This window comes from Chiloscyllium plagiosum, chromosome 39, assembly GCF_004010195.1.
Source record: "Chiloscyllium plagiosum isolate BGI_BamShark_2017 chromosome 39, ASM401019v2, whole genome shotgun sequence".
In the NCBI taxonomy this organism is placed as follows: Eukaryota; Metazoa; Chordata; class Chondrichthyes; order Orectolobiformes; family Hemiscylliidae; genus Chiloscyllium; species Chiloscyllium plagiosum.
In genome coordinates, this window is record NC_057748.1 from 13916141 (window position 1) to 13941852 (window position 25712).

The window sequence follows — 25712 nt, forward strand, 5'->3', positions numbered from 1 at the left end:
TACGTGTATGGAATGAGCTGCCAGAGGATGTGGTGGAGGCTGGTACAATTGCAACATTTAGAAGGCATCTGGATGGGTATATGAATAGGAAGGATATGGGCCGGATGCTGGCAGGTGGGACTAGATTAGGTTGGGATATCTGGTCAGTGTGGACAAGTTGGACCAAAGGGTCTGTTTTTGTGCTGTATATCTCTATGACTCTATGACTCGAGAGAGAGTTTGTAGATCAGAGCTATAGTGGTGGGAAGGTCAGAAGCTGACAGAGGTGAGAGAGAGAACTAACTAAAAATTCGAGAATGTTTCAGTCTGAGATCTGTTCTAATGTCAGGATAGCTTGGGCCGCACAGTGGCTCAGTGGTTAGTACTGCTGCCTCATAGTGTCAGCGACCCGGGTTTGATTCCAGCCTTGGGTGACTTTCTGTGGAGAGTTTGCATGTCCTTCCTGTGTCTGTGTGGGTTTCCTTCCTCAGTCTAAAGATGTGCAGGTCAGGTAGATTAGTCATGTTAAATTGTGCAGGTTAGGTGGGTTAGTCATGGGGAATTTAAATCATTATTGTCACATGTCATAGAGTCATAAAGATGTCCTGCACAGAAACAGACATTTCGGTCCAACTCGTCTCGCCTCCACCACATCCTCTGGCAGCTCATTCCATACACGTACCACCGTCTGCTTGAAACAGTTGCCCCTTAGGTCCCTTTTATATCTTTCCCCTCTCACCCTAAACCCACACCCTCTAGTTCTGGACTCCCCGACCCCAGGGAAAAGACTTTGTCTGTTTATCCTATCCATGCTCCTCATGATTTTATAAACCTCTATAAGGTCACCCCTCAGCCTCCGACGCTCCAGGGAAAACAGCCCCAGCCTGTTCAGCCTCTCCCTATAGCTCAAACCCTCCAACCCTGGCAACATCCTTGTAAATCTTTTCTGAACCCTTTCAAGTTTCACAGCATCTTTCCGATATAGAAGGAGACCAGAATTGCACGCAACATGTATTGAGATGCAGCAAAGAGTATTGTTTTGCGTGCTATCCCGGCAAGTCATAAGTACAGCAGGGTGATGGAGCAGAATGTAGAATATAGTGTTACAGCTACAGAGAAGGTGCGGAGAAGGATCAAATCGAATATATGAGAGGTCCGTTCACAAGTCTGAAAACAGCGGAGAAGAAGCTGTTCCTGAATCTGTCGGTAGGTGTTTTCAAACTTTTGTATCTTCTGCCCAACAGCAGAGTGTGGAAGAGAGTATAACTGGGGTGGTAGGAGTTTTTGATTATGTTGGGTGCTTTCCCAAGGCAGCGGGAAGTGTAGTGTGGTAAAGTCACACAGGACAGAAACAGACCCTTCGGCCCAACCAGTCCATGCTGACCATAATCCCAAACTAAACTAGTCCCACCTGCCTGTTCCTGGTCCATACCCCTCCAAACCCTTTCCTATTCATGCACTAATCCAAATGTCTTTTAAACATTGTAACTGTACTCACAACCACCACTTCCTCTGGAAGTTCATTCCACACACAAACCACTTTCTGTGTAAAAAAGTCGCCTCTCATGTCTTTTTAAAATCTCTCTCCTTTCACCTTAAAACTTTGCTCCCGAGTATTGAAATCCCTTATCTTAGGGAAAAGACACCCACCATGAACCCTATCTATAGACCTCATGATTTTACAAACCTCTATAAGGTCAGCTCTCAACTCCCACACCCCAGTAAAAAAAAGTCCAGCCTATCTAGCCTCTCCTTATAACTCAAACCCTGCATTCCTGTCAACATCCTGGTAAATCTCTTCTGAGTCCTTCCAGCTTAATAATATCTTTCCTATAACAGGGCGACCAGAACTGAGCACAGTACCCCAGAAGAGGCCTCACCCAGGTCCTCTACAACCTCAACATCATGTCCCAGCTCCTATACTCAAAGGACTGAGCAATAAAAACAAGCGTGCTAAACCCGCCCTGTCTATATGTGACTGGGAGAAAGTGAGGACTGCAGATGCTAGAGATCAAAGTCAAAACGTGTGGTGCTGGAAAAGCACAGCTGGTCAGGCAGCATCCGAGGAGCAGGAGAGTCAATGTTTCGAGCGTAAGAACATTCCTGATGAAGAGCTTATACTCGAAACGTTGACTCTCCTGCTCCTTGGATGCTGCCTGATCAGTTATGTTTTTCCAGCATCACACATTTTGACCCTATCTATAGGTGATGCAAATTTCATAGACTTATGTACCAGAGCCCCTAGGTCCCTCTGTTCTGCAACACTACCCAGGGCCCTACCATTAATTGTATAAGTCCTCCCCTTGTTTGTTTTATCAAAATGCAACACCTCGCATTTATCCAGATTGAATACCATCTGCCATTTTTCAGCCCATTGACCCATTTGATCAAGATCCCTCTGTAATCTTTGATAACCTACTTCTATGCCATTAATTTTGGTGTTGTCTGCAAATTTGCCAACCATGTCTCCTCTATTTCCATCCAAATTATTTATTTAACCGACAAACAGAGTCAATGGAAGGAAGGGGTTGGTTCAAGGGTGATGGGGTATAGGATGGAGGTGTGGGTCTAGGTGTGATGATGTATGGGGTGAGGGTCACTGCAGGCTTGATGGGCCGAACGGCCTCTTGCTGCATTGTCGGGATGCTGTGACTTTCATGTGGAGGGGGTGGGAGTACGTGGTGAAGATCTGACTCAGAGCGGCCATTGACATTGAAAGGGGACGACCTGCCAGAGAAAAGGGGGTTAAGTTGAGTCGGCTTACTTGCACGAGCCCTTCGGGAGGTCAGCAGGTGGGAGCATAGGATCTCATCCTCGTCCTCCTCGTCGATGACTTTGCACTGCCGGAGGTACGCCGTCAGCTTGCTGGGGTAGATGGTCTTGGTCAGAATGTGGCGTTTGCTCTCAATTTTCTCCCACAGCTGCTCCTGTTCGTCCTCTTCCCTCTCCCAGGTCAGACTATCATCACCCTCCATCGTCTCCTTTTCAGCTGGGAAAGAACAGAGCTCTAGTTTAATTCAGACACTCCACAACTGCATTTGCATAGCACCCTCGACAAGGCCAATGCTGCCAGGGGAGCTGCACCGGAGCGTGAGCAAACCAAGTGTCAAAATCCAGCAACATGACTGGCCTCAAATCCCTCAGCTTCCACTTCTTGGTTCATCTCGATCTCCATTTCCTTCAGATAAACCCCTGAGCAGCTCCTGAGCTGTTTCTGACGTGTAATGTGCACTATCAGAGTAAATCATAGTTCTTGGAAAGGTTTCAGCTGCCACTCCTGCTTTATTTTAGAATCTTGCTCAAGGCAGCATTTTGTTTGGAGTTTTATCATCTGCAAAAATAATCTGCAATTCTTTTTAAAGTGGGTGTTGGCTGGTTACTGCACTGTGTAACAGTCCAGATAAGAGTCATTCTGGCACCCCCATGCCACCTCAGTCACAGTCACCATATGGACACACACACACTGATACACACAGAGGGATACAGACACTGATCTCTCTCTCTCTCTCACACACATATACAGTTAGTCATCATTTACTCACTCACACATACTGATCTCTCTGACACACACAGATACTGACCTCTCTCTCTCACACACACAGACAGAGACACTATCTCTCTCTCTCTCTCAGACACACACAGTGATCTCTCTCTCTCTCACACGCAAACACACACACAACTGATTTCTCTCTCTCACACACAGATGCACAGACACTGATCTCTCTCTTTCTCTCTCACACACACACACACACTTGCACAGACACTGATCTCTCTCTTTCTCTCTCTCACACACACACACTTGCACACACAGATACTGATCTCTCTCTCACACACACAGACACACAGACACACAGAGGCACACACCGTCTTCCACCAGGATTCCTGAACATCACATGGTGAAGGTGAATTGCTCTCAAGTTTTGTTTCCAAATGAGTAATTTTTGAAACTGTAAATTCAAATTGTTTGCAAAGTAAGTTAGGAAATTGAGTTTATGAAAATCTGCTTCCTGCATGTAACAACACAACATGTTCACTCATGTCCTTCAGAAACTGAGAGATAATGTTATAACTTCTTACTGAGACCGAGAACCTAAATGAGCCAAACAATGGCAAAAGAAATTGATGAACACAATTTCACTCGTTCCAACTTTTACTTCAACAAACAAACCAAATCAACGTAAATGAAATCTGCTTTAACAGGCAAATTGTACTCAACAGAAACTATTGATTACACTTTGAACAGCCCATACAATAAAGGCTGTCCTCCTGGGTTAACTGACAGCCACCTTGTCACAGATAGCACGACATTCACCCACAACAACCTGCAGGCACCGTCTTCCTCAGGATGAATGCAAGTCTTTCCTTCATCCAGGATTTAGCCTTCAGGTCACCTCCTGCAGGGTAGGTATCAATGGACCAAGAAACCGGAGACATGGGCTAATGCATTGGGATTATAGGTTTGAATCATCGGATGGCTGGTGGGGTTATGTCCAATGAGTGAAATGTGGTGTTGGAAGCTAGCCAGGAATGCTGACTATGGACTGATCTTTTTTTTTTGGTTATGTTGAATTTGTTGGGAGAGTTTTTCTCTGCAACATTTCTCAATGAATCTTACCAAACCCAGCCTCGTTCATTACTTAGCGTCCCCCTGTGGTGTCTCTTGTGTGTGTTTTCTGCCTCATGTTAATATGTGCTGTTCCTGGAGCAACTTGTGCCTCAGCAGATATCCCAGAATTCACTCGCACCTCTTCCACGCTTGCCATCTTGGTTCGAGGTTGCTCTGCAGGTTATAGCAGTCTCAGTTGCCTGAAGGAATGCCCAGTGTAGGAGGAAGGATAAAGACCATCTTCACTCTGCCACGATTAGTACCACCATCTTCTCTCCAATACCTCACACTCAGTCTATCTCTGTAGCTGCACCCTCCTCCCACCAAGCTCTCCCACTCTCACTGTGGCCTGCAATGTTTTAGAACATAGAACATAGAAAGGTACAGCACAGAACAGGCCCTTTGGCCCACAATGTTGTGCTGAGACTTAATCCTAATGTAAAATATAATAACTTAACCTTCCGCACCCCTCAACTCATTGCTCTCCATGTGCATGTCCAGCAGGCGCTTCAATGTCCCTAATGACTCTGCTTCCACCACCACCGCTGGCAACGTATTCCATGCATTCACAATTCTCTGCATAAAAGAACCTACCTCTGACGTCTCCTCTATACCTTCCTCCTAATATCTTCAAACTATGACTTCTCGTACCAGTCAATCCTGCCCTGGAGAAAAGTCTCTGGCTATTGACTCTATCTATTCCTCTCATTATGTTGTACATCTCGATCAGATCTCCTCTCTTCCTCCTTCTCTCCAGAGAGAAAAGTCCAAGCTTATTCAACCTTTCTTCATAACCTTTCTTTTTCCCCGGGTGCAACAGAGTGTTACAAGGGGACATAAATTTAAGGTGAAGGGTGGAAGGTATAGGGGAGATGTAAGGGGTGGGTTCTTTATCCAGAGAGTGGTGGGGGCATGGAATGCGCTGCCTGTGGGAGTGGTAGAGTCAAAATCTTTGGTGATCTTTAAGCGGCAATTGGATAGGTACATGGATGGGTGCTTCAGCTAGGACAAATGTTCGGCACAACATCGTGGGCCGAAGGGCCTGTTCTGTGCTGTATTGTTCTATGTTCTATGTTCATAAGACAAGCCCTCCAGTCCTGGTAAACCTTCTTTGCACCCTCTCCAAAGCCTCTGTATCTTTCCTATAGTAGGGTGACCAGAACTGGACACAATATACCAAGTGTGGTCTCACCAGGGACTTGTAGAGCTGTAGCAAAATCTTGCGGCTCTTAAACTCGATCCCACTGTTAATGAAAGCCAAAACACGATATGCTTTCAGAACAACCCTATCCCCTTGGGTGGCAATTTTAAGGGATCTATGTACATGCACACCCAGATCCCTCTGTTCCTCCACACTGACAAGAATCCTGTCTTTAATCCTATTTTCAGCATTCGAGTTTGACCTTCCAAAATGCATCACTTCACATTTATCCAGGTTGAACTCCATCTGCCATTTCTCAGCCCAGCTCTGCATCCTGTCTATGTCACGCTGCAGCCTGCAGTAGCCCTCTATACTATCGACAACACCTCCAACCTTTATGTCATCTGCAAATTTACTAACCCACCCCTCAACCTCCTCATCCAAGTCATTTATAAAAACTACAAAGAGCAGAGGCCCAAGAACAGAGCCCTGCAGGACTCCACTCAACACTGATCTCCAGGCAGAATTATTTCCATCTCCAACCACTCTCTGCCTTCTCTCAGCCAGCTAATTCTGAATCCAGATAGCCAAATCTCCCTGTATCCCATACTTCCTGACTTTATGAATGAGCCTACCATGGGGAACCCTATCAAATGCCTTGCTGAAGTCCATACACACCATATCCACTGCTCAACCATCATCGACCTGTCTTGACACCTCCTCAAAGAACTCTAAGATTTGTGAGGCATGACCTGCCCCTCACAAAGCCATGCTGACTGCCTTTAATTACACTATGCTTTGCCAAATAGTCATAAATCCTATCCCTCAGAATTCTTTCCAAAGCTTTGCTGACCAGAGATGTAAGACTGACTGGTCTGGAATTACCTTCTTGAAAAAGGGGAACAACACTCGCCTCCTTCCAATCCTCTGGTATGACTCCTGTGGAGAGTGAGGGGGCAAATATCCTCGCCAGCAGCTTAGCAACCTCTTTTCTCGCTTCCCGGAGCAGCCTAAGATAAATCTGGTCTGGCCATGGAGACTTATCAATCTTAATGTTTTCCAAAGTTTCCAACACATCAACGTCATCAATCTTGATCTGGTCAAGACTGTATCCCAGCTCCGCTAAGTTTTCATTTACAATAAGTTCCCTTTCCTTGATGAAAACCGAAGCAAAAATCTCATGTAGGGCTTCCCCTATCTCTCACTCTCACCCTCACTAACCCAACATGCCCTCTGCAATATGGTGCTGAGGTGGAGATGGTGGAGAGCGGCGAGTCCCTGGGAGTGACCATCATCTGTCCTGGACCACCCACGTTGATGTGATGGTCAAGAAAACCCAGCAACACCTCTACTTCCTCAGGAGGCTAAGGAAATTCAGCATATCCATGAAGACTCTTACCAATTTTGATAGCTGCACCATAGAAAGCATTCTATCTGTGATCTGCTGTATCACAGCCTGGTACGGCAACTGCTCTGCCCAGGACCGTTAGGAACTACAGAGAGCTGTGAACACAGCCCAGATCACCACACGAACCAGCCTTCCATCCACTGACTCCATCTATATTTCCCACTGCCTTGGGAAGGCAGCCAAAATCATCAGAGACGCCTCCCACCCACCACCCCCCCTCCCACCCCCCGTTATAATCTCTTCCATCCTCTTCCATCGGGCAGAAGATACAAAGGTTTAAAAACACGTACCAACAGATTCAAGAACATCTTCTTCCCCGCTGTTATTAGACGTCCGCATGGACCTCTCAAATTTTTATTTTAGTGTTGATCTCACTCTCTGTGCACCTTCTCTGCAGCTGTAACATTGTATTCCTCGCTCTGTTCTATCACCCTGGTGCACTTTGTGCGGTATGATCTGCCTGCACTGCACCCAGAACAAAACTTTTCACTGTACCCAGGTACACGTGACAACAATAAATCTAATCAAACCACAGCTGTGCACCCACTCCTGTCTCCTATAATACCGCCTTCTCTCTCACGCCTGGAGGGAAACAGCCCTCAGTGGGGCTGAAAAAAATCAAGACACCTGGTGGGCTGCCTGACATCCAGCTCCTCAAAGTTAACATGGAGAGGGGACCTGACTCTGACTGTCCTGACTGGTAGCCAGCATCATGGCTGAGTGGTTAGCACAGCTGCCTCACAGCGCCAGGGACCTGGGTTCGGTTCTACCCTTGAGTAACTGTTGGAGTTTGCATGTTCTCCCATTTCTGCATGGGTTTATTATTATTGCATCCCTACAGTGTGGAAACAGACCCTTCAGCCCAACAAGACCACACCGAAGAGTATCCCACCTAAATCTATTCTTCAATACTCTACATTTACCCCCTAACTAATTCACCTAACCTACACATCCCTGAACACTATGAGCAATTTAGCACGGTCAATTCACCCTAATCTGCACATCTTTGGATTGTGGGAGGTAAACCGGAGCACCCGGAGGAAACCCACATGGACACGGGGAGAATGTGCAATCTCCACACAGACAGTCGCCTGAGGTGGGCATCGAACCCGGATCCCTGGCGTTGTGAGGCAGCAGTGCTCTGGTTTCCTCCCAGAGTTGTGCATCTCAGGTGGATTAGCCATGGGAAATTGCCCGTAGCATTCAGGGATGTGCAGGCTAGGTGGGTGAGCCATGGGAAATGTGGTGTTCCGGGAGGGGAGGAGGTGAGTCTGGTTGGGATGCTCCTCATTGGAGAGTCAGTGGGGACTTGATGGGTCGAGTGGCCTGCTTCCAGGGGTGTACCTGCATGTACATGTGTGTGCATGCATGTACATGTGTGTAGGGATTCTATGATGGCTACCCCTTTGACTTGACTAACCACTGTGACCACCTATTGTGCTCTGTATCTGAGCACAGTAATGCTGCAGGGTGTTGGTGAAATGATCCCGCTATCTCTGGCTGAGAGGCTTGAGTGCAAAAAGCCAAGCGGAGGCAATGCATGGCAGGGAGCATCGAGGTAGGCTCCGAGTGAGTGAATGATTAGATTAGATTATTTACAGAGTGGAAACAGGCCCTTCGGCCCAACAAGTCCACACCGACCTGCCGAAGCATAACCCACCCATTCCCCTACATTTACCCCTTTTCCTAACAATACAGGCAATTTAGCATGGCCAATTCACCTGATGTACACATATTTGGACTGTGGGAGGAAACCGGAGCACCCGGAGGAAACCCACCAGTGCTAACCACTGTGCCACCGTGCGCTGCATAAACATGGGAGCCTGGTCCAGCCTCTGAGCTAGGTGGCCTCTCCCTGTGTTCAGGATGCTCCTGATCACATCCTTCCTCGCTGGTGCCACCTGGAGTGCTAGCCAGTGCCTCCAGAGGTCGCTGCCAGTGTGCAGCCAAAGTTGCAGGAGGGTAGTGAAGGGCTTGCTGGATGCCAACGTCTGTGGAGGAGGGGGCGTTCTTTTAGCTGGTGTCCGTGGATCGGGTCCTGGTCTGCGGTTTGATCGCCGGCAACACGGAGGCCGTTCAGAGGAAGAGGCTAGCTCAGTCCGTCAGGTAGCTGCTCCAGTTCGAGTTTTCCCAATAGCTAGCTTGTTCGGTGTGTACGAGGGACACGCACTGACTTCCTTGTCGTTTGGCGGATTTGTTAAAATGGCCAAATTATGTCATTAACCAAGCCTTGATGAGCGCTGGTTCCCCATTAACTTACATCTCGCAGCTGCCCAGTGAAAATCTCATCATGGAGCAAGATGCTGCCAACATCAAGGTGGGCCCCAGCCAGCTTCCTGTCCCACTCTGCCACACTTCTCACCATATCCCACAATCCCTCATTAGATTCCAGCCTCATCACACCACAGTTGTCTTTGAAAACCCGTCTGGTTCAGTGCTGACATTTAGAGAAGGAAACCTGCCATTGTTGCCTCATCTGGATTATATGTGACTCCAGGCCCACAGCAATTGGGGATGGGCAGTACATGCTGGCCTCACCATTGACACCTAAATCCCAAGGCAGAATGAATAAACTTCACAGATGTGGGCATAATAGACTCCGACGTACTCCTGCCACATCTCCTGACCTTGGCTCATAGCAGTCTGTGTGTGTGCGTGTGTGTAGGTTCTTGTATATGTGTGTATATGTGTGTATATGTGCGTGTAGGTGCATGTACATGCAGGTACACGTGTGTACATGTGTACGTGCATGTACATGAATGCATATGTGTGTATCCGTAAGTGTACATGTGTTTATGTGCATGTGTGTGTGTGCATGTGTGTGTACGTGTGTGTACATATGTGTATGTACACATGTGTACATATATGTATGTGCATGTATGTGCGTGTTCGCGTGTGTACATATGTGTATGTTTATGTATGTGTGTATACACGTGTGTACATATGTGTATGTTTATGTATGTGTGTGTACGTGTGTGTACATATGTGTATGTGCATGGATGTGTGTGGATGTGCGTGTGTGTACTTTTATGTGACTCCAGGCCCACAGCAATTGGGGATGGGCAGTACATGCTGGCCTCACCATTGACACCTAAATCCCAAGGCAGAATGAATAAACTTCACAGATGTGGGCATAATAGACTCCGACGTACTCCTGCCACATCTCCTGACCTTGGCTCATAGCAGTCTGTGTGTGTGCGTGTGTGTGTGTGTATGTGTGTATATGTGTGTGTACACGTGTATGTGCATGTACATGCAGGTACACGTGTGTACATGTGTACGTGCATGTACATGAATGCATATGTGTGTATCCGTAAGTGTGCATGCGTTTATGTGCATGTATGTGTGTGTATGTGTGTGTACTATGTGTATGTGCATGTATGAGTGTGTACGTGTGTGTACATATGTGTATGTGCATGTATGTATGTGTACGTGTGTGTACATATGTGTATGTACACATGTGTACATATGTGTATGTGCATGTATGTGCGTGTTCGCGTGTGTACATATGTGTATGTTCATGTATGTGTGTGTACACTTGTGTACATATGTGTATGTGCATGTATGTGTGTACGTGTGTGTACATATGTGTATGTGCATGTATGTGTGTACGTGTGTGTACATATGTGTATGTGCATGGATGTGTGTGGATGTGCGTGTGCGTACTTTTGTCCTAGAACAGCTTTGTTTCCTTCACAAACTGAAGTCACAGTCTGCTTTCCCTGAAGTCACAGCCAGAAATCCAAGTCGCAACCCTCCCTTCCCACAAATCTAGGATTTGATATCTCCTTTAACTGGGGACTCTCCCAAAACATTCAGGCTTTGAAAATAATGTAGCTCAGACAACAGCTCCCACACACTTTCCCTCTTGGTCTCTCAGAATGCGGGTGTAATTATAATAGAATCTCAAACAAGTCGTTCTGCCCCACAAGGTTGTTCTACAATTACAGTACCTGTAATCTATATATTATCTCCTTCAAACCTACCTTGGTCTTTTAATGCTTATTCTAGAACCTTGGTTAGAGACAAAATAACTGCAGATGCTGGAATCCAAAGTAGAGGGGCAGGAGGCTGGAGGAACACAGCAAGCCAGGCAGCATCAGGAGGGACAGGCAGGTGGCTGGAAGAACACAGCAAACCAGGCAGGATCAGGAGGTGGAGAAGTCGACGTTTCAGGTGTAACCTTTCTTCAGGACTTCTGAAGAAATCACTTAAACTTATGGAAATAAATATTGTGAAATTAACAGCAGAGATCAGACAGCCAGACCTGTCTATCAAACACAGCCGCAGGCATTTTAACACCATAGGATCATAGGAGCAGAAATTGGGCCATTCAGCCCATCGAGTCTGCTCCACCATTCAGTCATGGCTGATAGGTTTCTTAACCCCATTCTCCCGCTTTCTCCCTGTAACCCTTGACCCCCTTGACAATCAAGAACCTATCTATCTCCATCATAAATATACTCACTGACCTGGCCCCCACAGCCTGCTGTGGCAATGAATTCCATAGATTCCCCACTCTCTGGCTGAAGAGGTTTCTCCTTATCTCCGTTCTAAAGGGTCTTCCCTTTATTCTAAGGCTGTGCCCTCGGGTCCTAGTCTCTCCCACCAATGGAAACATCTTCCCAACGTCCACTCTGTCTTGGCCATTCAGTATTCTGTAAGTTTCAATCAGATTCCCCATCATCCATCTAACCACCATTGAGTATAGTCCTAGGATCCTCAAATGTTTCTTATATGTTAAACCCTTCATTCCTGGGACCATTCTCGTGAACCTCCTCTGGACCAGCTTCAGGGCCAGTACATCCTTCCTGAGGTGATTTTGAGACGTGATTGGCTGTGTGGACTCTCCATAGCGAATACGGAATGAGCCTTGTCAGCCTTGCCCCACATTGGGACGTTGGTGGGTATCACGACACTGAGTGGCTTGCATCTGCTGTTTAACTCAAATAGGCAAGGAGGGTCTCTATGTCTGTCATGGGTGGCACGGTGGTTAGCACTGCTCCCTCACAGTGCCAAGGACTCAGGTTCAATTCCAACCTCGGGTGACTGTCTGTGTGGAGTTTGCACATTCTCCCCGTGTCTGCGTGGGTTTCCTCCCACAGTCCAGAGATGTGCAAGTTAGGGTGGATTGGCCATGGGAAACGCAGGTAACAGGGATAGAGTAGGGGTGTGAGTCTGGGTGGATGCTCTTCAGAGAGTTGGTGTGGATTGGTTGGGCCTGTTTCCACACTGTAGGGATTTTCCTAAATGATTCTGCCATAATCAAACACTCAAACTACCTCCACCCCACCTTCCCTCGCCCCCACGCAGTCCTAGAAATTATCTGAAAAATCCTGATAGCACAGAAAGAGGCTATTGAGTCCACACTGACCCTCTGAAGAGCATCCAACCACCCCCACATTCACATTTAGACTCTAACCAGAGCACCCACAGAGAACACATGGTGACAGTGTGTAGATTCCACATTGACAGTCTGAACCCTGGCACAGTGCTAACCACTGAGCCACGCTACCTTCCTCCAACGAGCATGGAAAATCCCAGGCCTCCTCCTCCTCAAGGCCTGACATGGCCTTCAATTACATTAATTGTGGCTCTCAGTCCCCTCAGCCTACAATCCTGCCTGTGGGATCAAATGGTATAGGGGCAGGGTGGAGTACACAGGCCAATGTCATGTTATTCTGTGTCAGCCTGTCTACATTAGCAGTGCTGCAGCTAAAAATACAGCTCTGTATCCCTGTATAATCATGGTCCTGTGGTAAACAGCTTCAACCTTATCATACATTCCTCTATCGACACGTAGGCAATTTCTTTGGTCAAATATTGATTCATTCAACAACTTCCTCATCAGCAGGAGGGGCCTGCAGTCAAGAGTTGAACTGACAGCAGATAGAAAGATCCACTCAGGGTGTGATATTGTTTAGACTTCAAACACTTCAGGTGTTTGAACCCACTTCCAGCTCTATCCCAGCTCACTCCCAGCTCAGCCCAGTGCTGTCCTGCTCACTTCCAGCTCAGTCCCAGCTCACTCTCAGCTCACTCCCAGCTCTATCTCAACTGAGTCCCAGCTCTGTCCCAGCTCACTCCGAGCTCACTCCCAGCTCTAACCCCACTCAGTCCCAGCTCTGTCCCAGCTCACTCTCAGTTCACTCCCATCTCACTCCCTGCTCTATCCCACCTGAGTCCCACCTCTGTCCCATCTCAGTCCCAGCTGACTCTCAGCTCTAACCCAACTCAGTCCCAGCTCTGTCCCAGCTCACTCCCAGCTCAAACCCCTCTCAGTCCCAGCTCTGTCCCAGCTCACTCCCAGCTCTATCCCAACTGAGTACCAGCTCTGTCCCACCTCACTCCCAGCTGACTCTCAGCTCAATCCCAGCTCTAACCTAACTCACTCCCAGCTCTATCCCAACTCAGTCCCAGCTCTCTCCTGCTCACTCTCAGCTAACAACATTTAAAAGGCACTTGGACAAATACATGGATAGGAAAGGTTTAGAAGGATATGGGCCAAATGCAGGGATTTGGCCGTTTTGATGGACGTTTTGATCAGCATGGACCAGTGTGGCCAAAGGGCCTGACTCCGTGCTGTAGGACTCAATAACACATTGCTGTGGGTCTGGAGTCACATGTAAACTGATCCGGGTAAGGATGGCAGTTTCCTTACCTAAAAGCCATTAGTGAACCAGATGGGTTTTTACAACAATTGACACATGAACACCATTTTACTTTAAAGGTTAATGAACTGAATCCAAATTTCACCTTGCGTCACAGTGGGAGTCAGACCAGAGCGTGAGGGAGATTGTGATGGGGTCCACCACAGGAAATCATAAAGGCGGAAACACTGAGTGTGTCCAAGAAGGAGTTCAATCAAAGGAAGAATGTGGGAACTGGGGACTGAGTTGAGTGATCAGACATGATCATGTTGAAAGCGCGAGCAGAGTCCTGCTATTATTTTCTATTCTGAATGGTGGATCGTTAATGCAAGGACTACCTCCACGCCACCGTCTCTCCAATTGATTGAACCTTTTGATAATATTCTCCAATTGTCCCCCTCATAGAGGTGTCATCCCTTTAAATATTAAAGAAGCTAACAACCAGTTGGAGTGGGGCAGAGAGGCACATCTCTGCTCTTGCTCTCATGGACAAAAGTCAATTTTTGACTCTTATTTCTGCAATAAAGTTGAAACTATCATGAGCAGTAAAGTATTGGAGCTCTTAGGGAATGCTCATTCGATTAGGACATGTTATCGGAACGAGACAGGTACAAAGAGCAGCCTAACCTTCTTTGCCTGTGTTAGATCAGTCAGCTGTTTATCTTACACTCACTAACCAGACAACAGAAATGTAATAAAAGTGATATGAATGACATTTGTTTGCACAGTCAGAGGTTAGGATCAAGAATGTACATCCTGACAGCATGGCTCATGGAGACAAATTCGATCAGGCCTTTCTAAAGGAGACTGGACAATTGTCTAAAAGAGGGAAAAATATTGGAGGGCTACAGGTGCTGAGTGGTGCTGAGTTGCTCTAGCAGAAGACCAGCGTAGTTTTGATGGACTGAACGGCTTCTTTTGGTGCTGGGACCATTTTGCGATTCTATGAAGTGTTCTGTAATAACAGAATAAAGGCTATTGGCAGAAGGGATCAGAGTAACGATAGTCAGAGCAACCCTATTGTGGGGGAGGGGGTCATGAGAGAGACATGGCGAAGGGTCGAAGGAATCGAGTATTCCAATACTTTCATAGTCCCCATCCGATAATCCGAACCCCTCCCCAGCACCTCGCACCCCCCTCAACTAAATCCATATAAACTAGAGCCCATTCAAACCCTTTTCTGACTCAGATTTTAACTCAATGTGATCCAAGTTGTATTTATTCAAGTCCCCCTCCATCTTGACGATCTATATTAGCTCTCATCTCTCTGAGGCAGAGAATGATCCCAGGAGAAACGAGATTACTGAACCGAAATGTACTGCATCTATTCAGATTGACCGGATTCAGTGAGTTGAGGAATTCTGCGATGAGGAACACACCTCCTGACTCCTCAAAGCCTGTCCACCATCTACAAGGCACAAGTTCAGGAGTGTGATGGAATACTCCCCACTTGCCCTGGATGGGGACAGCTCCAACAACACTCAAGAAGCTTGACACCATCCAGGACAAAGCAGCACCACTTAATTGGCACCACATCCACAAGCATCCACTCCCTCCATCACTGATGCTCAGTAGCAGCAGTATGTACCATCTACAAGATGCACTGCAGAAACTCACCAAAGATTCTCAGACAGCACCTTCCAAACCTACGACCCACTTCCATCTAGAAGGACATGGGCAGCAGATACATGGGAACACCATCCTCTTCAAGTTCCCCTCCAAACCACTCCCCATCCTGACTGGGAAATCTATCGCCATTCCTTCACTGTTACTGGGTCAAAATCCTGGAATTCCCTCCCTGAGGGCATTGTGGTCAACCCTCAGCAGGTGGACTGCTGCAGTTCAAGAAGGCAGCTCACCCCCACCTTCTCAAGGGGCAACTAGGGACGGGCAATAAATGCTGGGCCCAGCCAGTGATGCCCATGTCTCGCAAGCAAATAAAAAAAGGCACGCGACACGGAGAGCCCCTAAACCAGACCCTGGATAAAACTGAAAATGTTGGTCAAATAGAAAGGTTGTAAGTCAGGGAAAAGGTCGGAGGCAAGAAAGGAATTCCGTATCTCCTGAATAACTTTGCTGTCAGTTAAATGTTATCCTGGAACAACCCTTTGAGGTGTGTAATACTGAGGGAGCTCTAGGTCCATGTAAGAACATCATAAAATAGGAGCTGGATACAGGCCCTTGGGTCTGAGCTGCCAATCAGTATTGTCAAGGCTAATCAGTCACCTTAATTACATTCATAAACCCCTGTGGTACGAGAATTCCAAAGATTCACACGCCTTTGACTGAAGAAATTTCTCCTCACCTCACTGTTAAAAGATCTGTCCTCACCCCACTCACACAGTGGGGGCCTGACCCCTTGATTTGAGGTAAGGGTCATAAGGGCCCAGAGGATGACCTATATGCCGAGTGTAACATATGAACCGCTGGTGAGGCTGGAGATGGGAAAACCAGACACCAGTAATTCCCGTTCATTCATCGAGGATGGATTTATTATTACTTAATTTGGAGATTGTGTGGAGGGTGCACCAGATACACTGTGGCTATGGCATCGAGGAAGATCGCCTCACCTTCCACCTCGGAACACTTCAACCCCAGGGCATCAATGTGAACTTCAACAGTTTCCTTGCTTTTCCAGCACCACTAATCCAGAATCTGGTTTCCAGCATCTGCAGTCATTGTTTTTACCCATCGATGTAAGGATGCTGTTCTGGATAAAACATGGCACCTTCACTTTCAGAATCATTCCACCACAACAAAACATCTTCCTCTCCAGTCCTGACTCAGTTAGTCCCCAATTTATGAGAGATCTGATGACACATTGTTGGTGAACGGGTATCCTATGATATAACAACAAGGCCACATGAAACATCAAGCCAAGCCACATGTTTCTTTCATTGGGTGAAGGTGTTTTGTCTGTCAATAATCCGTCTACCTCACTCGGCACAAACATGATCCTGAAATGCCTTATTGTGGCTTACACCCAATGAGGTGAACTAAGATGTTAAACCCCACTTGGTTTAACTGTAATATTATTATCACTCCTTCACAAATATCTCTCCTTCTCATCAGCTCCAATGGGCAGTATGGTGGCTCAGTGGTTAGCACTGCTGCCTAACATCACCAGGGGGATGGGTTCAATCCCAGCCTTGGGTGACTGTGTGGAGTTTGCATATTCTCCTCATGTCTGCGTGGTGCTCCAGTTTTGTCCAAAGCTGTGCAGGTTAGGGTGGATTGACCTTGCTAAATTGTCCTGGAAGAGCTAAATGGCCTACTTCTGTTTCTGTTTCTTATGCTTCTATTTTTTTTAATTTACTTCTTACCTTAAGCCAGCAAGGTGGCTCAGTGGTTAGCAGTGCTGCCTCACAGTGTGTGGGTTAGCCATGGGAAACGCCGAGATGAGGTGGAGAGGGTGGGATAGTCTTCGGAGGGTCAGTGTGAACACGATGAGCTGAATGGCTACTCCCACTCTGAAAGGGATTCAATTCTATGATTCCATATCTGAAAATGTGTTGCTGGAAAAGCGCAGCAGGTCAGGCAGCATCCAAGGAGCAGGAGAATCAACGTTTCGGGCATGAGCCCTTCTTCAGGAATCAATCTTCTTCAGGGCTCATGCCCGAAACGTCGATTCTCCTGCTCCTTGGATGCTGCCTGACCTGCTGCGCTTTTCCAGCAATACATTTTCAGCTCTGATCTCCAGCATCTGCAGCCCTCACTTTCTCCTATGATTCCATATCCCACACTGACACGCTGCACTCTTGATTGACGCCAGTATCATTGATCCCTCTTCCTGGTGTCACGGACCTTCACAAAACCTCCTGCTGGGTGTTTGATGGTTGACACGGTTTCACATGAATCGACTCACCACAGAATTTAATTTTCTTCCAGCAACCGTGCAGGCTGGCATTGTATGAATCGGGTCTGCTCGCGTCCTGCTGTTTTTCCCGCAACTGCTGGGCACATCGAAATTTGTGGGCACGTCACTCGTGTTGGCAATGGGACATCATGGCTCCTTGCCGCTATGTGAGCGTTTACATTGAGGTCCTCTGTTAATCTCCAAGGGCTCATGGTCTTTAGCCATGGGACTGTTCCATACCACAAAGCAGATGCTGTCAACTAACAATCAGCAAGCCAGGCAGCACCAGGAGGGACCCTCTACCTGTCTTTTCATCTATCCCCTCTTCACCCCCCTGCCCCCTGCCACCCTTTTATCTGCAGCACCCCCTACACCCAGCCCCAGTCCTGAAAAATGGTTACACCCGAAACAGTGACTTATTGCTCTCCCAGCCTCCTGCCTGTCTGTTTTGGATTCCAGCATCTGCAGTTTACTAGCAATCAGCCTGAAATCCTTGCTGAGCTATGGAAAACCAAGTGAAATTGCACCTTTAAAGACTTGACCGCTTCGGGAACTGCACCCACAGTCACAAGACTTTGCAAGCAACCTGCACAAACAAGCAGTCAGCATGGAACTGCAGAAATGCCAACGAGGACAAAACATCGCTCCAGGCTAAAGATTTTGCTTCATTCCTGATAAGAGACAAAGACAGCACACACGGCTCAGAATGGCCTAGAGGTCAGGTGCCTGCAGGTTACAGATTCTCTTGGGAAGCAAAGAGCAGTTAGGAGCATTCCCAATTAGAGGGTTGGCTAAGATGCCAAATGTATCAGCACTCCACAATAAAAGGTAAAAATCTCAGCTGGGCAAGGACAGGACTTTAAATTGCCAAAACGAAAGTGAGATTCACAGAATGCCTACAGTGTGGAAGCAGGCCATTCCAACCCTCCAAAGAACATCCTCCCCGTCCGTTTCACCTTATAACCTTGCGTTTCCCAGTCTCTGGACACGAGGGGGCAATTTCGCATGGCCAATCCACCCTAACCTGCACGTCTTTGGACTGTGGGAGGAAACCGGAGCACCCGGAGGAAACCCACACAGACACAAAGAGAGCATGCAAACTCCACACAGGCAGTCGTCCAACGGTCTCAGTGAGGCAGCACTGCTAACCACTGAGCCATCTTCAGGTGAGAAGTAAATTGAAAGAAATAGAAGCAGGAGTAGGCCATTTGGCCCTTCCAGCCTGCTGCCCCTTTCAATATGATCATGACTGATCGTCCAACTTTCCATACCTCCAAACTCTTTGCTTCCTTTTAACCTGAAGAATCCTATCTACCTCTTCCTTGAAAATATTCAACACTCAGTTGTTTTCTGTGACGGTGGTCTCCAAAGATTCACCACTCTCTGGGTGAAGAAATACACCACACATGGGATGTTCCCTCCACACTGAGCTGGCCCACAAGGAGGAATCAAGGACCACGCAAGTACTTTATGCTGACAGCACCAGGAAGGTCATACTTTAGAACCGGGGCACCAACGGAGCATGTCAAAAGCTTAAGCAGACAGAGTCTAGGACAAAATGACTTTTAGAAGGGTTTCAATGCTGTGATACGTGTGAGGGATCCATAATAAAAGTCATCATTCTGCTAAGACTATAGGCACAAGGCTTTATTTGCAAAATAATGGAAAAGAACATATATATTGTGCATTTGACTGAGAGAGGCAGGTATATCATCTACTTTGTCCACAAGGAGGTATAAAGCATCTGCTGTAAAAAAAAGCATACAGCACTGCAATACTACACAGATTCAAAACCTTCAGATAAAGAATACTAAAGAACAATTATACTTTCCTAAGTAAAAGTCATAGAGTCATACAGCACGAAAACAGACCCTTTGGCTCAACCAGTCCGTGCCGATCATAGTCCCAAACTAAACTCATCCCACCTGCCTGCTTCATATCCCTCCAAACCTTTCCTAACTATGTACTTATCCAAATGTCTTTTAAACATTGTAATTGTACCGTCTTCCACTATTTCCTTAAGAAGTTTAGAATCCCTACAGTGTGGAAACAGGCCCTTTGCCCCAACCAGTCCACACCGACCCTCCGAAGAGTAACCCACTCAGACCCATTTCCCTCTGACTAATGCATCTAACACTACGGGCAATTTAGCACGGCCAATTCACCTGGCCTGCACATCTTTGTGATTGTGATTGTGGGAAGAAACCGGAGGAAATCCACACAGACACAGGGAGAATGTGCAAACTCCACACAGACAGTCGCCTGAGGCTGGAATCGAACCTAGGCAGCAGTGCTAACCACTGAGCCACTGTGCCACCCACGAGCCACCCTCTGTGTAAAATATTTGCCTCTCGTGTCTTTTTTTAAATCTTTCTCCTCTCACCTCAAAAATGTGCCCACTAGTCTTGAAATCTCCTACCCTAGGAAAAAAGACAGCTACCATTAACTCCATCTATACCTCTCAATATTTTATAAATGTCTATCAAGTCACCTCTCAACCTCCTACACTCCAGTGAAAAGGTACCAGCCAGGGATACAGCAGCACCTAAAAGCTTTAATGTAAAAGAAATCACACTAGGAAGACCCAGCAGGAGAAAGATTATAGCCAATGTTTAATATCAGAGATATTTCAATACCAGAGAAGCCTGAACAAAAAAAGCACACATGATTGGACAGCTTAGAGAAAACAATTCTTAAGGTACAGCATTACTTCAAACAAATGCTAAATCACAATCACTTTTCTATTCAACATGCCCTACAACAGACACCATTAGCAATTGTTGCAAGATAAAAAGGCACAGATACCTTGATAGGGTTCTAAAGCATTTCACAATTACTTTAATTCAAGAGTAAATAAAACTCTTAAAAGCAAAATTTAACAGAAGAGTTCATCTGCTTTGAGAATCTATACATAATATTATTAATGATCTGTGACTATGGAACTTCGAAATCAAAATTCATAACAGACAGAATTGTTGTTAGAGCCATTTATGAGTCTTTGACATATTTGATGCAGTACAAGGAAGATTTGACTTTAGGGAAAGCCATTCAGATAATATAGAAAACAGAAAGCAACAAAATTCACAGAGAAATCCTTGTCAAAGGACAGCAACAGAATCTAGCCACTTTGCAACATTTAAACGCACCGAAGAAATATGATGCAGATAAACACAAAGAGTAGGCCAATCAGAGGATATTAAGAGTTAATGTCTGATCTGTAAAACAAAATAAAAAGCCTCACAGGTAGAAGCAATGCTCAGTTATGATAAAAGAAGTTACATCTGTAAATGTGTAAATCACTTTCTGATGATGTACTAAGGTTGGATGCTGTTTCAAAGCAGCAAAACATCAAATGCCTACAAACTCTTACAAAGATGTTAATAGGATAACATGACTTGCATTTGAAAAAACACCATATGTATCCTTTGTGGGAAATGGGTAATCCGACCAACTCAGGTTTGACTGAGCTTATTCCTTCAAGGGATATCGAATGAATTTAGACTTTAACGTACAGGTCAGTATCAATGTCTTGTCAGATTAAGTAACTTGGCTGAGGGTCCTCTTGTGGCACATTAGTAGTGCCCTTACCTCTAGGCTGGGTAGTGCAGGTTCAAGTCCAGAGGTGCGCAATAACAATTCTGAGCAGTTTGATTAAAAGTTAGGTTTAAAAATGAGAAAGGAAACTTGGCTGAGGGCCCTCTTGTGGCACAGAAGTAGTGTCCCTATCCCTGGACCGAGAGACCTGGCTTCATGCCCCACCTGCTCCAGGGGTGTGTAGTAACATCTCTGCGCAGTTTGATTAGAAAAATAGGTTATGCAAAAGAAAACCTTTGTTGAGGAAACAGAGGTTGCAAACTGCAGAGAAGAAATTACATGGTCCAAGTGACGTAACTCTCAAGTGTAAAGCTATGTCTCGAATCACTCAGCAACTCTCCCTCTCTCTCAGTGACACAAAGAGTTGAAGGTGAAAATGTGCATGTGATTTACAATCAACACTTCTTATCTTTGAGCCTTACGTCTTAATCCTCAACATTTATACATTTATACCCAAAGTGTTGACTTCTCCCCCTCCAGATGCTGCCTGGCTTGCTGTGCTCTACCAACCTCTTCCATCTGGAAGGATTTGGGCAGCAAATACATGGGCACACCACCACCTTCACGGTCCCCTCCAAGTCACTCACCAACCTGACTTGGAAATATATTGCCGTTCCTTTCCTGTCACTGGGCCAAAATCCTGGAATTCCCTCCATGAGGACATTGGGGGGTCAACCCACAGCAGGTGGGCTGTCGTGGTTCAAGAAGGCAGCTCACCCCCAGCTTCTCAAGGGGGCAACTAGGGATGGGCAATAAATGGCTGAGCCCAGCCAGTGACACCCACATGCCACAAAATGAATGTTTAAAAACTCGACATCCCCCTGGTATCCTGACCTTGAGTTCACCAACCCTGCTAGTTATCAGGACTGGAGCCAAAGCATTAACTCTTGATTCTCTCCGCGGGTGCTGCCAGACCTGCTGAGTTTCTCTAGCAATTTCTGTTTTCGTTTCTGATTTCCAATAGCTGCACTTCTTTGTTTTATTTATCTCATGACAGTCTTGCTGACTCATCCTTTTAGTTTCAGTGATTCTTTTCCATTAGGGAACATTCCACTGCATTTCATCCCATTAGTGTAAGCAGAGTTCATCACTTTTCACTTCCACACCTCCGCTTCCATCATTCAGCACCACTGAGGTCAGGAATATGAAGCCTCTCTCTATCTCCCAGTCCTTATACCTTTCCCCTGATATTTGTGCCCAGGCACACAATTGCAGATGCTGGAAACATAGAACAAGGATTGGAAACATGAGCCATCCTTGGCAGGTCTGTCACACCTATGGCCACAGAAACAGTTTATGGCTCAAGCTGATGAACTCTGAAATCCTAAACATGGAACCCTGCTTCTCTCCACATCACTGAGCATTTTCAGTGTTCCCTGGCTTTGTTCCAAACTCTTGTGGATGAGCAAAGCTGAATCATAGAATTCCTACAGTGTGGAAAGAGGCCATTTGGCCCATTGAGTACGCAACAACCCTCCAATGAGCATTCCCCCCACACACCCCCAATCTCCATATAATCCCACATTTCCCATGGCTAATCCAACTAGCCTGCACCCTATGGGAAATTTACCATGTCTAATCCACCTAGCCTGAACATCATGGGCAACTTAGCATGGCCAATCTATCTTAACCTGCTCATCTTTGGCAGTTGGGAGGTGAAAATAGCACCCAGGCAGACACGGAGAGTGTGCAAGCTCCTCACAGGCAGTCACCTGAGGTGGAGAATTGAACCCAGGACCCTGGCTGCTGTGAGGCAGCAGTGCTAACCATTATGCCACCCATCCCACATGTTCCATGTGTTCACAGGAATTCTCCTGTTTTGGCACATACATTTCTTGTAATGAGGTGACTGTGTTAATGTGTGAGCACATGCATATAGACGTGGATCATTGGCCCCCTCAAGGCTGCTCCAGCAGTGTAGATGATCTGCTCCAATTTCCAACCATCCTGACATGGAGCGAAATCGCCAATCCTTGACTGTTGCCAGGTCAGAATCTTGGAACCCTCTCTCTGGCAGAGCCATTGGTGTGTCACTGTCATACAGACTGAGGTAGCTCAAGAATGTGGTTCTTTATCACCTTGCCAAAGGCAGGTAGAAAGGGATAATAAATTCTACTCTGGCCAGTGACAACTACATCCCACAAATGAATAAAAATAAGCTTGCATTGTACCTACAGCTATATATGTAGCAGTTAGACACGACTGAGTAACTTGAGAAACTATTTAAACAACAAACCCACAGCAGTAATTTTGGAGTCACATGCAGAGATTGAGTAGGTCAGAGGATACATTCATTCACGTAAAATGTGATTACGAGGTTTTATTTCACAGCAACTCAGCACTTTCAGGATTACAAAAAAAATACCCTCAAAGAACTGCAAATGCTGGAAATCAGAAAGAAAAATGGAAATTGCTGGAGAAACTCAGCAGGTCTGCCAGCATCTATGGGGAACTTCTTCAGAACTGATAGGGAAAAAGGTCCATGCTAAAGATGGGATGGGGTGAGGGAGAGCAGGAGAAGAGAGCACACAATAGGTGGAGACAGGGCCCCACGGCAGGGGCTGATGCTGTAGCTATAGCGGAATTTGAACAGCCTGGTACTAAATTCTAGGTCAGCATTGTAATAGTGCGTTGCCATTCACTACTAAATTAGTACGGTGCTGGATAAAAACTCTCGGCTTTTAAACAAAAGTTGAATTGTGGTGAGTACACCATTTTTACAAAGCAACGTGCTGGGACCCTTTAAAGGAACTTCCTCCTCAGGAATGAGGATGGCTTTCTTCTGCTCTGAGGTTGTGGATCCTGAGGTGAGCAACAAGTCTCAAGCAAGATCCACACATCCCCAGCCACAGCCAGGGGAGGTGCTGTTAAATACAGCAAATACCGAGGCCGGACCCATTTGATTGATTGTAGCATTTGAGATGGATAATTCCTAACCAGACAAACACTGTACATTTTCTGTCATGTTCCTACGTATTAATTCTGGCCTCTAGCTTCCTCATCTTACTGAACTCTTGCTTCACTGGAAATTGCATCGAGATCCTTCAGTCAGCAGGTAGTAGCACATTCCTATAGGCCACACACAGATACACACACACGGAACACAGAAACAGACACAGAAGCTTATAGATACATACAACATACAGAAGCAGGAATACATACACAAACATACCTGCAAAGCACAGAAACATGCATTCAGGCACACATTGAAACACACATACACAGAAAAATACATTAACACACTTAGAGAAGCACACACATTGACAGAAACACACACACATTGACATAGAAACACATACAGACAGACATATACATTTCAAACACACTGAGAAACACACATTTACTGAAATGCATACCAGACAGTAACACACGTTTACAGAAATACACATACACACACATTTGAAATGCACAGAACACTTTATAGAAACAGAGAAACTCACTCATACAGATACATACATTTGAAACACACACAAGCATGCAGATACATTAGAAACACACACTGAAACACATATTTGACAGAAACACACACATAGAGACACATACATTTGAAACACACACACAAGGACGCAGAGACATTAGAAACACACACAGAAACACACAGATTTGAGAGAAACACACACATATACAGACACATGCATTTGAAACACGCACACACACATTTGAAACACACGCATTTAGAGACACACACACACATAGTCATATATATTTGAAACGCACAAAAACAGCCGGATCGCCGTGTAAAAACTGCCTTTTCCGAATCCTGCACCTCTTCAACCCCGCACACTGCCCCCGGCTGGAGTAATAGTGTTGAAGGGAGTTTTCGAACTTACCATTCATGAGTCTGGGGAGCGATAGGCTCCAGCTACTGTCTCGAAAGTCAAGAACCTTGGCGTAGTCCTGGCTCAGACGAAGACGAGTGTCAGGGGTAGAGTTAAAAACCTCCAAGTCGGGGACAGAGGGGAAGTTATGTCTTTCTGCTGAGCTGAGGATCCAGTCCCGGGGTGGGGGGCGCTGAAGGAAGGGGGGGTTGGAATCAGAGCTGATCACTGACTGAGGCAGCTACACTTCAGAAAGCTCAGCTGGCGGAGGTATGTGGGGGTGTGGTGTAAACATTGCCAGCCTTCAATCCCAAGTGAAGACCTCCCACTTCCGAAACGCTGTTTAAAATGAAGATACGGGGCCAAGCTGGGCTCTACAGACCGAGGATATAATCGGGACAACAGGGCTGGCATTAACTCAAGCTCTCCAGGAGTTTCGACTTGGGATGGAGGGAGATTGAGATTCAGCATCAGAATGTCATGGACTCATACAGCGCCAGAGCAGGCCGTTCGTGCCATCTTGCCTGTGATAACCCTTTGAAGGCATTGTCCAATTAATCCCACTCAATCCATCTTTCCCTCACAGACTCCACACGCAGAGTGTTAGCAGAAGACCACCCGAAACCATTATCACTGGGCTGTTCATCAAGAGACCCAGGT

The 25712-nt window shown here is 46.4% G+C and overlaps 1 protein-coding gene across 1 annotated transcript in view; it reads right to left on the minus strand.

Annotated features, from left to right (window-relative positions):
• The window catches only part of LOC122542252 (caspase recruitment domain-containing protein 11-like), a 119658-nt gene extending 94326 nt beyond the window's left edge, over nucleotides 1–25332 (minus strand). The window contains exons 1-2 of the mRNA XM_043679794.1: nucleotides 25065–25332; nucleotides 2744–2968 (exon numbers count right to left, since the gene is read on the minus strand). Of these exons, the coding sequence (XP_043535729.1) occupies nucleotides 2744–2968; nucleotides 25065–25071 (232 nt within the window). The 5' untranslated portion in view covers nucleotides 25072–25332. The remainder of the gene's footprint in view (nucleotides 1–2743; nucleotides 2969–25064) is intronic.
• Between the last annotated feature and the right edge of the window lie 380 nt (nucleotides 25333–25712).